This window comes from Mobula hypostoma, chromosome 23 (genome assembly GCF_963921235.1).
Source record: "Mobula hypostoma chromosome 23, sMobHyp1.1, whole genome shotgun sequence".
NCBI classification, from domain to species: Eukaryota; Metazoa; Chordata; class Chondrichthyes; order Myliobatiformes; family Myliobatidae; genus Mobula; species Mobula hypostoma.
In genome coordinates, this window is record NC_086119.1 from 2,790,036 (window position 1) to 2,802,673 (window position 12,638).

The 12,638-nt window shown below is 55.3% G+C and overlaps 1 protein-coding gene across 3 annotated transcripts in view; it reads right to left on the reverse strand.

Annotated features, from left to right (window-relative positions):
* The window catches only part of LOC134336876 (unconventional myosin-Ic-like), a 132,829-nt gene that overhangs the window by 76,146 nt on the left and 44,045 nt on the right, over window positions 1-12,638 (reverse strand). The window contains exon 1 of one of the 3 annotated variants that reach the window (XM_063031475.1): window positions 4,787-4,950. The exons of the other annotated variants lie outside the window; for them this stretch is intronic. Coding sequence (XP_062887545.1) covers window positions 4,787-4,813 — 27 coding nt within the window. The 5' untranslated portion in view covers window positions 4,814-4,950. Of the gene's footprint in view, window positions 1-4,786; window positions 4,951-12,638 lie in introns of those variants that run through there. 3 annotated transcript variants of the gene reach the window in all.

Below are 12,638 nucleotides of genomic sequence, written 5' to 3' on the forward strand. Positions count from 1 at the left end.
GTCTGTCTCTCCATTCCCCTAACCCACCACATCTCGCGCCAGGAAGGTCCAGGGCAACAGTTCTGATTTATTTAACACAGCTTGTCGAAATTTGAGTCGACATTTAAGCGTTTCAGCTTGTGTCATAAACACACCCTATTATCTGATAGTTTATTGTGGAGGTATTACTTTATGTGCTGTGTGTGTGAGTTATATGTACTGTACTGTTCACCCTGGCCCGGAGGGACGTTGTCTTGTTCGACGGTATACACGTGTACAGTTGAGTGACAATAAACTGAATCTGAACTGTAAGTTGAAAGATACAGTGAAATGCATGTTTGCCAACGTAACAAGTGCACAACAAAAACAACAACACCAAAACAAATCCCTTTCCCACTCACACAGACAGGCCTGCAGCCACTCGGGGTCCAGGAGGTGTGGCTCACCACGCTCCCCACCCTCCCAGGGCAGTCAGGAACAGCCAATAAATGCTGACCGGTCCAGTGAGGACAGACCAGGGGAGGGAGGGTGGGTGGGTGAGGTAGTGACAGAGGTAGGGGATCTCTCCCACACCTGCTGTTCACTGTGATCGAGCAGTCACCCCAGATCGGTTCCACATGGAGGTCCATGGGCAAATCCTGCTCCTACTCGCAGAGGGTGGGGGTGGGGGGAAGGACAATGTGCCTGAAGAAGGTGGGGGGAGAGGAATGAATGACAGAGGGAGGAGAGGGGGATAGTAACAGGGACCCTGCTTGTAGGGGGAGGAACACAGAAGGGGGGTGATGTCTGGAGGAGGGTGACTGTGTGTGGGGGGGTGATGTCTGGGGAGGATAGGATGTGGGGTGACTGTGTGGGGAGGGGGTGATGTCTGGGGAGGATAGGATATGGGGTGACTGTGTGGGGGGTGATGTCTGGGGAGGATCGGATGTGGGGTGACTGTGTGGGGGGTGATAGGGTGTGGGGTGACTGTGTGGGGGGTGATGTCTGGGGGAGGATAGGATGTGGGGTGACTGTGTGGGGGGTTGATATCTGCAGGAGGGTGACTGTGTGTGAGGGGGTGATGTCTGGGGGAGGATAAGATGTGGGGTGACTGTGTCGGGGGTGATGTCTGGGGAGGATAGGATGTGGGGTGACTGTGTGAGGGGTGATGGCTGGGGAGGATAGGGTGGGGGTGATGTCTGGGGAGGATAGGATGTGGGTGACTGTGTGGGGGTGATGTCTGGGGAGGATAGGGTGGAGGTGATGTCTGGGGACGATAGGATGTGGGGTGACTGTGTGGGGGGTGATGTCTGGGGGAGGATAGGATGTGGGGTGACTGTGTGGGGGGTGATGTCTGGGGAGGATAGGGTGGGGGTGATGTCTGGGGACGATAGGATGTGGGGTGACTGTGTGGGGGGTGATGTCTGGGGGAGGATAGGATGTGGGGTGACTGTGTGGGGGGTGATGTCTGGGGAGGATAGGGTGGGGGTGATGTCTGGGGACGATAGGATGTGGGGTGACTGTGTGGGGGGTGATGTCTGGGGGAGGATAGGATGTGGCGTGACTGTGTGGGGGGTGATGTCTGGGGGAGGATAGGATGTGAGGTGACTGTGTGGGGGGTGATAGGATGTGGGGTGACAGTGTGGGGGGTGATGTATGGGGAGGTTAGGATGTGGGGTGATGTCTGGGGAGGATAGGATGTGGGGTGACTGTGTGGGGGGTGATGTCTGGGGAGGATAGGGTGGGGGTGATATCTGGGGAGGATAGGATGTGGGGTGAACGTGTGGGGGGTGATGTCTGGGGGAGGATAGGATGTGGGGTGACTGTGTGGGGGGTTGATATCTGCAGGAGGGTGAATGTGTGTGAGGGGGTGATGTCTGGGGGAGGATAAGATGTGGGGTGACTGTGTGGGGGGTGATGTCTGGGGAGGATAGGATGTGGGGTGACTGTGTGGGGGGTGATGGCTGGGCAGGATAGGATGTGGGGAGACTGTGTGGGGGTGATGTCTGGGGAGGATGGGATGTGGGGTGACTGTGTGGGGGGTGATGTCTGGGGAGGATAGGGTGGGGGTGACTGTGTTGGGGGTGATGTCTGGGGAGGATAGGACGTGGGGTGTCTGTGTGGGGGTGATGTCTGGGGAGGATAGAACATGGGGTGACTGTGTGGGGGTGATGTCTGGGGAGGATAGGGTGGGGGTGATGTCTGGGGAGGATAGGGTGGGGGTGATGTCTGGGGAGGATAGGGTGGGGTGATGTCTCGGGAGGATAGGATGTGGGGTGACTGTGTGGGGGGTGATGTCTGGGGAGGATAGGATGTGGGGTGACTGTGTGGGGGGGTGATGTCTGGGGAGGATAGGACGTGGGGTGACTGTGTTGGGGGTGATTTCTGGGGAGGATAGGACGTGGGGTGACTGTGTGGGGGTGATGTCTGGGGAGGATAGGATGTGGGTGACTGTGTTGGGGGTGATTTCTGGGGAGGATAGGACGTGGGGTGACTGTGTGGGGGTGTTGTCTGGGGAGGATAGGGTGGGGGTGATGTCTGGGGAGGATAGGATGTGAGTGACTGTGTTGGGGGTGATGTCTGGGGAGGATAGCATGTGGGGTGACTGTGTGGGGGGTGATGTCTGGGGAGGATAGGATGTGGGGTGACTGTGTGGGGGGTGATGTCTGGGGGAGGATAGGATGTGGGGTGACTGTGTGGGGGGTTGATATCTGCAGGAGGGTGACTGTGTGTGAGGGGGTGATGGCTGGGGGAGGATAAGATGTGGGGTGACTGTGTGGGGGGTGATGTCTGGGGAGGATAGGATGTGGGGTGACTCTGTTGGGGGTGATGTCTTGGGAGGATAGGACGTGGGGTGTCTGTGTGGGGGTGATGTCTGGGGAGGATAGGGTAGGGGTGATGTCTGGGGAGGATAGGACGTGGGGTGTCTGTGTGGGGGTGATGTCTGGGGAGGATAGGGTGGGGGTGATGTCTGGGGAGGATAGGACGTGGAGTGACTGTGTGGGGGTGATGTCTGGGGAGGATAGGGTGGGGGTGATGTCTGGGGAGGATAGGACGTGGGGTGACTGTGTGGGGGATGATGTCTGGGGAGGATAGGATGTGGGGTGACTGTGTGGGGGGTGATGTCTGGGGAGGATAGGATGTGGGGTGACTGTGTGGGAGGGTGATGTCTAGGGAGGATAGGACGTGGGATGATTGTGTGGGGGGTAATGTCTGGGGAGGATAGGGTGGGGGTAATGTCTGGGGAGGATAGGGTGGGGGTGATGTCTGGGGAGGATAGGATGTGGGTGACTGTGTGGGGGTGATGTCTGGGGAGGATAGGATGTGAGTGACTGTGTGGGGGTGATGTCTGGGGAGGATAGGATGTGGGGTGACTGTGTTGGGGTGATGTCTGGGGAGGATAGGACGTGGGGTGACTGTGTGGGTGTGATGTCTGGGGAGGATAGGATGTGGGGTGACTGTGTGGGGGGGTGATGTCTAGGGAGGATAGGACGTGGGGTGATTGTGTGGGGGGTAATGTCTGGGGAGGATAGGGTGGGGGTGATGTCTGGGGAGGATAGGATGTGGGTGACTGTGTGGGGGTGATGTCTGGGGAGGATAGGATGTGAGTGACTGTGTGGGGGTGATGTCTGGGGAGGATAGGATGTGGGGTGACTGTGTTGGGGTGATGTCTGGGGAGGATAGGACGTGGGGTGACTGTTTGGGGGTGATGTCTGGGGAGGATAGGGTGGGGGTGATGTCTGGGGAGGATAGGACATGGGGTGACTGTGTGGGGGGTGATGTCTGGGGAGGATAGGATGTGGGGTGACTGTGTGGGGGGTGATGTCTGGGGAGGATAGGGTGGGGGTGATGTCTGGGGAGGATAGGATGTGGGGTGACTGTGTGGGGGGTGATGTCTGGGGAGGATAGGGTGGGGGTGATGTCTGGGGAGGATAGGATGTGGGGTGACTGTGTGGGGGATGATGTCTGGGGAGGATAGGATGTGGGGTGACTGTGTTGGGGGTGATGTTTGGGGAGGATAGGATGTGGGGTGACTGTGGGGGGTGATGTCTGGGGACGATAGGGTGGGGGTGATGTCTGCGGAGGATAGGATGTGGGTGACTGTGTGGGGGGTGATGTCTGGGGAGGATAGGGTGGGGGTGACTGTGTGGGGGGTGATGTCTGGGGAGGATAGGATGTGGGGTGACTGTGTTGGGGGTGATGTTTGGGGAGGATAGGATGTGGGGTGACTGTGGGGGGTGATGTCTGGGGACGATAGGGTGGGGGTGATGTCTGGGGAGGATAGGATGTGGGTGACTGTGTGGGGGTGATGTCTGGGGAGGATAGGGTGGGGGTGACTGTGTGGGGGGTGATGTCTGGGGAGGATAGGATGTGGGTGACTGTGTGGGGGGTGATGTCTGGGGAGGATAGGATGTGGGTGACTGTGTGGGGGGTGATGTCTGGGGAGGATAGGGTGGGGGTGATGTCTGGGGAGGATAGGATGTGGGTGACTGTGTGGGGGGTGATGTCTGGGGAGGATAGGGTGGGGGTGACTGTGTGGGGGGTGATGTCTGGGGAGGATAGGGTGGGGGTGATGTCTGGGGAGGATAGGGTGGGGGTGACTGTGTGTGTGGGGGGGGAGCTCACAGAGATGGGAAGTGGAGCACTGATGAGGACAGGGATAACGGTGGGCAGCAGAAGGGGAGACGATGGTAGTCCCGGGACAGAATGGTTAACGGAGGATCGGTATGGGGTCAGGCGGAGAGTGGAAGGGACGGTGAGGGGTGAGGGGTGAGGGGGCCGGATAAACCCGTCCACGATCTCCACCCCGACCGCTCAGCCTGCTTACCCCGGCCCGGCCTCCGCGGAACTTCATCCCGCTCCGTCCCGGGACGCTGGGCTTCCGGTTCCCCGCGGCCAGTTGCCGCCCTGATTCCGTCTGTGCCCCCGTGCCGCCGGTGACAGGCTGCCGGACCGCCGCCTCTCCCTATCCCTGCCCTGCCCCTGCCTCTGCCTCACTCACACGGTCACTCCCTCACTCTGTCCCGGAGCCGCCCCGCCCGCTGGAGGCATTCCAGCAAAACAGCACAGCAAAGTCTGAACTCAGAGAGCCGAGAAACAGCAGGGAGGGGAGGGACAGAGAGAGGGAGGGAGGGGGGAGAGAGAGGGAGGGGGGAGAGAGAGGGAGGGAGGGGGGAGAGAGAGGGAGGGAGGGGGGAGAGAGAGGGAGGGGGGAGAGAGGGAGGGGGAGAGGGAGGGGGAGAGGGGAGAGGGGGAGGGGGGAGAGGGGGAGAGGGAGGGGGAGAGGGGAGAGGGGGAGGGGGAGAGAGAGGGAGGGGGAGAGAGGGAGAGAGAGGGAGGGAGGGGGAGAGAGAGGGAGGGAGGGGGGAGAGAGAGGGAGGGGGAGAGGGGAGAGGGGGAGGGGGGAGAGGGAGGGGGAGAGGGGGAGAGAGAGGGAGGGGGAGAGAGAGGGAGGGGGAGAGAGAGGGAGGGGGAGAGAGGGAGGGGGGAGGGGGAGGGGGGAGGGGGAGAGAGGGAGGGGGGAGGGGGAGAGAGGGAGGGGGGAGGGGAGAGAGAGGGAGGGGGGAGGGGGAGAGAGAGGGAGGGGGGAGGGGGAGAGAGAGGGAGGGGAGAGAGGGGGGGAGAGAGAGGGAGGGGAGAGAGGGGGGGAGAGAGGGGGAGGGAGGTGGGAGAGAGGGAGGGAGGTGGGAGAGAGGGAAGGAGAGGAGGAGAGGGAGAGAGAGGGAGGGGGAGGGGGAGAGAGAGGGAGGGGGAGGGGGAGAGAGAGGGAGGGGGAGGGGGAGAGAGAGGGAGGGAGTGAGAGGGGAGAGAGGGAGTGAGAGGGGAGAGAGGGAGTGAGAGGGGGGGAAGGAGATGGGAGCGGGGAGAGAGGGGGAAGGAGATGGGAGAGGGGAAGAGAGTGGGAAGGAGATGGGAGAGGGGGAGAGAGGGGAGGGGGAGAGAGCGGGGTGGGGGAAGGGAGGGGGAGAGTGAGGGAAGCATGGGGAGGGAGGTGAGGGAGGGAGTGAGGGGGATGGGAATGGAAGGGATGAGAGAGGACAGAGGGGAGGGAAAGGGAAGAGTGGGAGTAGGGAGAGGGGGATGAGGCAGGAGGGAGTGAGGTGGAGGATGAAGGGAGGAGGCAAAGGGAAGAAGGGGAAGGGATGAAAGCAAAGAGGGAAGGAAGGGTGGGCTGAAATGTAAGGAGAAGGGGCAATGGTTGAGTGGGGAGAATAGGAGAAAGGGGGCAAGTAAACCTGGAGTGAGATGGGGGAGAGTGGAAGATGATGGAAATGGCCTCTCCCTTTCCCCCTTCGCTCACAGCCCTGGGGTTGAACTACCTCAAAAGAACATCTTCATTTTCACACCAGTCTCCAAGCCATGCACTCTCCTGACCTGTCCTTTAGCACCATTCCTAGAAGGGAGACATGGTCCCTTAAGTGGTCAAACCACCTCCACCACCACCCCCCCATGATCCCAGCATCCACGTGGCCCTCCTTCCTTCCCTGCTACCTGAAGATGTCCCCTGGTTTAGCACCGAGCGGCACCACAGTTCAGTGACCTCCCTGTCTCTCTCCCTCCAGTAACCAGTTTCCCTCTGAGGGATATTAGGAATAGCCATGAATATGGAGCTTTGTGATGTCGTGCGCTCTAGGCTAGAGGAGACCTCTGGGGAACTGGTGCCTGACCGTCTGTCTAGGCAGAGTTTTATAGAAGTCAAAACATCCTGTGGCAGCTGAAGGAGAACAGGTATGTCACCGTGTACAACTCTGAGAGTCATTTCCTCGCTGGCATTCACAGTAAATACAAAGAAGCACAATAGAATCAGTGAAAAAACTGCACACATGACAAACTACAAATAGAAAAAGTAAATGAATAATGTTAAATAAATAAGCAATAAATATTGAGAAGATAAGATGAAGAGTCCACAGGCTGTGGGGACAGTTCAGCATTGGGGTAGAGTGAAGGGTTTGATGGCAGAGGGATAACAACTGTTCATGAACTTGAAAGGAAGGAATTAGAGGCTTTAGAATGGGCACAGAAACGTTCCACCAGGATGCTGCCTGTATCGGACAGGATTGGCTGTAAGGAGAGACTGGACAAGCCTGGATTGCTTCTCTGGAGCAGCGGGAGGTGATACAAGTTTATAAAATTATGTGAGGCACAGATAGAGTCGCTAGAATCTTTTCCCAGGGAGGCCGTGTCAAATGCTAGAGGCATGGGTTTAAAGTGAGAGGGAAAGTTTATTTAGAGATACAGCATGATAACAGGCCCTCCTGGGCCAACGAGCTGCACCGTCCAATTACACCCACCTCTCGGGAAACCGGAGCACCCGGAGGAAACCCACGTAGTCACGGAGAATGTACATACTCCTTGCAGACAGTGCTGGAATTGAACCCTCCCCTCCCCAAGCACTTCAGCATTCAGAGATGTGTGCACGGAGGGTGAATCAGGCACAGCAGACAGTACTGAATGTTACAGGACTCACGACGGGCCAAATGGCCCCCTCTCCTTCGAGTGGTTGTGTCCTTGTATTCCTAAAGAGATTACTTTTTGTTAAAACTGTCGCAGTAGCATAGGAGTCAGTGTAACACTTCCAGCAGCAGCAATTGGGGTGCTTGGTAAACTCTCCATCCCAAAGGTGTACGGGACGGGTTAGGGTCAGTAAGTTGTGGGCATGGCAACCCCACCTGCTGCCCCCAGCACATCCTTGGACTGTGTTGGTCATTGATGCAAACAACCCATCTCATTGTGTGTTTTGATGTTTCAGTGTTAATGTGACAAATAAAACTAATATTTAAATTGCATCGTTACAAGCTGAGTCACCGATGTATGCCTGGCCCAGACTGCTGACTCACAGGACTAGCACCCCTTCCATGCCCTCCGCTCTCCGTGCCACTGGGCAGAGAATGCCCTGACAATGGTCCTCTGATGCCAGTGCTAATCACTAACCATCTCCCTTCCCTAAAGAGCACGTGAGCAGCCAATCTTATGATGACGGCAGTAAGCGGAGGGCAGCCTCAGTACAGTACCACCATTGTGCAGGGAGTCACAGACAGCACACATGTTGGATGAGCAGGAGGGACACTCTGCACTCTGGTAGTTGTGGGGAACGAAGGGTAACTGTCCGTGTACTACAGGATCAGCACATCCTGAAATGTAACAGAGGAAACGTTTTGTACAGACACTGTCACAACAGTAACAGGGAAGGCAGATGCAATGTTGGCATTCATTTCCAGAGGACTAGAACATGAAGGCAAAGATGTAATGCTGAGGCTTTATGCTGGCATTGGACAGGATACAGAAAAGGTTCACGAGAATGATCCCAGGAATAAAAGGATTAATGTACGAGGAGCATTTGATGGTTCTGGGCCTGTACTCGCTGTTGAGAAGAATGGGTGGAGGGAGGGAGGGGGATACAGTCATCTTATTGAAACCTATTGAATATTGAAGGCCTGGAAAAACTGGATGTGGAGAGGATGTTTCCTATAGTGGGGGAGTCTAGGACCAGAGGACACAGATAGAGTGGATGGGGGGAGGATGTTTCCTACAGTAGGGGAGTCTAGGACCAGAGGACACAGATAGAGTGGATGTGGGGAGGATGTTTCCTACAGTGGGGGAGTCTAGGACCAGAGGACACAGATAGAGTGGATGTGGAGAGGATGTTTCCTATAGTGGGGGAGTCTAGGACCAGAGGACACAGATAGAGTGGATGTGGAGAGGATGTTTCCTATAGTGGGGGAGTCTAGGACCAGAGGACACAGATAGAGTGGATGCGGAGAGGATGTTTCCTATAGTGGGGGAATCTAGGACCTGAGGGCATAGATAGAGTGGACATGGAGAGGATGTTTCCTAGGGTGAGGGAGTCTAGGACCAGAGGGCACAGCCTCAGAATAGAAGGACGTCCCTTTAGAACAGAGATGAGGAGGAATTTCTTTAGCCAGAGTGGTGAATGTGTAGAATTCATTGCCACAGGTGGCTGTGAAGGCCAGGTCTTTGGATAATTTAAAAACTGAGTTTAACAGATATTTAAGGGTGTTGAAGATTATGCGGAGAAGGCAAGAGAATGGGGTTGAAGAGGCATAATAAATCAGCCATGATGGAATGGTAGAGAAGACATGGGCCGAATGGCCTCATTCTGCTCCTATGTCTTATGGTACTTAGGACTCTTCCTGCTGGGGTTACCCACAGCCCCCAGAACAGTCAGGCTCGCAAGTTGTAACTCCTGTATAGTGCCCCTCCCAGGGCACCGAGCTCCCTCAGTACCGCCCCTTCCATGGCACGGCATTCCCTAAATACCACCCCCTCCTACGGCACGGAGCTCCCTCAAAACTGCCCCCTCCCATGGTGTGTAGCCCAGGACAATCATTCTCTTCCAGAGACACGGACACTGTGAGGAGAAGCCGAGTGCACGATAACAATAGCACCCAACCACCCGAGGGTGCCACTGAGCCCCAACAAAAGGCGGGTGGTGCTGAAGTGACCATCACCTGTTCAATGCCAACAAAGCCATCTGCTGGGCCTGTCCCTGTGCCCCACCCTTAGCCCAACCCACACATTCCAGAGCCCCAAGTTGCCAATAACCCTTTGCCTTTGCCTCTGCCCTCGAGCAGACCTTCCCTCAGTCCCTCCAAATCCTTCCCGCTCCTCCGTCCTCGCCCTCTCCCTCTCCACCAGCCCCTCCCGTTTCCCCTCTCCTCCACATACTTTCGCTCTGATTTGTATAAACACCGCCCGGGAACAGTCTGAGCGGGAGACATTTCCTTTTAAGGAAAGCCTCGCATCAGCCGAGCGGGTCCTGGGACCGAGCGATGCAGCTGCGGACAGAGGTGGAGTCCCCTGAAATCGTGAGATCCTCGGTCCGAAAACCGGCCAGTTCCCTACCCCCGGGGCACGGCGTCCGCCACAGATCTCGGCTCCCTCCCCCCGAGTCCTGGGACATCGGCACCCACGTCCGAACTCGCACCGGGTTCCGCCCAGCCCAGCCCAGGATGCCAGCTCTCGCCACCCCCACCAGCGCCCGTACTGTGCGCATTTGGGAAAGGGGAGGAGATCTGGCATCCTCCGCCTCGGCGGGCCCCAGAGACAAATTCAAACATTCGGTTCTTCCGAATGTCAGCACAGAGCCGAGCCCAGCAGCAGAGGCTAGGCAGAAGGTCCTATTGGAAGCACATACCGCACCGATGTTCAGTGGGAGTGTCTGGGACCGGACCAGAGGGGCGTCCGTTTAGAAAAGAGATGTCGAGGCATTTCTTTACTAAGAGGGTAGAGAATCTGTGGAAGACAGCCGTCGTGGATACCGAGGCACTGGGTATATTTGAAGTAGAGGTTAATAGGTTCTTGATAAGTTAGGGTTTCAAAGGTTACCAGGAGGATGGGGTTGAGAGGGTTAATAAACCAGCTGTGATGTACAGCAGATTGGATGGGCCGAGTAACCCAACTCTGCTGCAGTATTATTGTCTTGATGGAGAGTCGGAACCAGCAGGGTGGACTAGGTGCGGGCAGGTGGGATTAGTTAGGAAAACGCCATAGTTCACACAGACTTGGTAAACCTATTCCTGTGCTAAGCTGTGGCCCCTCCCTGCAGAGTTGGCCAGATACAAATAGTAGTGGATTTAGCCCAGCTCACAGGTAAAGCCCTCCCCACATTTGAATACATCTATATGGAGCACTGTCACAGGAAAGCAGCATCCATCATCAGGGACCCCCACCACCCAGGTCACGCTCCCTTCTCACTGCTACCATCAGGAAGGAGGTACAGGAGCCTCAGGACTCACACCACCCTGTTCAAGAATAGTTATTACCTCTCACCGTCAGGCTCTTGAACAGGAGGGGATAACTTCACCCAATTGAAATGTCCCACAACCTATGGACTTTCAAGAACTCTTCATCTCAATGTTTATTGTTTCTTTATTTCCTCACTTTTTTTTCTTTTTGTATTTGCACAGTTGTCTTTTGCATATTGGTAGTTTGTCCTTCTTGTTGTGTGCAGTCTTTTGTTGATTCTGTTCTGCTGCTTTGTATTTACTATGAATGCCTACAAGTAAATGAATCTCAGGGATGTATATGGTGACACAGGTGATGAAATATTCTGAGAGGTTGATGATTAATCACATCAACTCCTGCCACAGAAGTGATCTGGATCCGCTCCAATTTGCCTGCTGACACAGCAGGTCCACAGCAGCATCAGGTTCTTTACTCAACCCTGGAACATCTGGACAGCCACAATGTTAACAGCAGAGTGCTTTTTACCATCCACAACTTGGCACTCCCAACTATTATGCCTTCAAAACTGAGCGATAAGCCTCAATACCTCCTTGTGAAATTGGATCCTCCATTTCCACACTTACAGACCCCAGTCAGTTCAGACTGACAAAAACATATCCTCCACAATCTCCATCAGCACAAGCGCACCACAAGGCTGTGTGCTTAGCCCTCTGCTCTACTCACTTTAATCCTGTGACAGCGTGGCTAGGCTCCAATGCCAGATTTAAGATTGCTGTGACACCACTGTCAATGGGCAAATCAGAGGTTGTGATGGATCAGCATACGGGGGGAGATTGGAAATCTGCCTGAGTGGTGCCACAACAACAACATCTCACTCAGTGTCAGCGACACCAAGGAACTGATTATTAACTTCAGGTGGAGGAAACCAGAGGTCCATGAGCCAGTCCTCATCGGGGCATCTGAGGTGGAGAGGGTCAACAATATTAAATACCTTGGTGTTAGCATTTCAGAGGACCCATCCTGGGCCCAATATTTAAGTGCAACGATGAAGAAACTCCTTAGGAGTTTGCGAAAATTCGGTATGACATCTAAAACTTTACTGCTCATTATACCATTGGCATTTAGGGCAGCAATGAAAGTCCTCCGTCTTTGGCAGTACCCAGGACCTCCTTCATCACGTCAGTCACTTCCTCTCCGTTTTCAACTCAGTCAGTCATGCAAGTCGCAGCTGGAGGCTCAGGAATATCATTGCCTATCATAGAAGGATTTATCATTTCTGTTTCTGTAACAATTTTGTTTTACCAGTCAAGGTTGTTGGCCCTGAGCTGAACCCCCGAACCTGGAGGACCAATGGACCATTCTTAGTCTGGCCTCTACCCTTGTTTGACATGGGTGACCCTACATAAAGCCCTGACTCCAGCCAACAGAGCTCTCCGGGTCCGTGAGGCATGCAAGCATCCAAACCCTACAACAAGGGGTCCTTTTGCAGGTCTAAGACTTTGACAAGCTTCCATAGCTGTGTGCAACACACACAAAATGCTGGAAGAACTCAGCAGGCCAGGCAGCATCCATGGAAAAGAGTAAACAGTCGACATTTCAGGCTGAGACCCTTCATCAGAACTGGAAAGGAGTCGATCTAAGAAGGTGGGGGGAGGTTAGGAAGTAGTACTAGGTGAAACCTGGAGAGGGGGAATAGGTGAATAACGAGCTGGGAAACTGATAGATGAAAGAGATGAAGGGCTCTTAGAGAAGGGGGAATCTGATAGGACAGGGTAGAAGACCATGGAAGAAAGGGAAGAGTGAGGTGATGGGCAGGTAAGGAGATGGGGTGAGAGAGAGAAATGGGAATGACAATGGTGAAGGGAGGGGGTCAGTTACAGGAAGTTTGAGAAATTGATGTTTATACCATCAGGCTGGAGGCTGGAGGCTACCCAGACAGAATATAAGGTGTTGTTCCTCCAACCTAAGTGTGA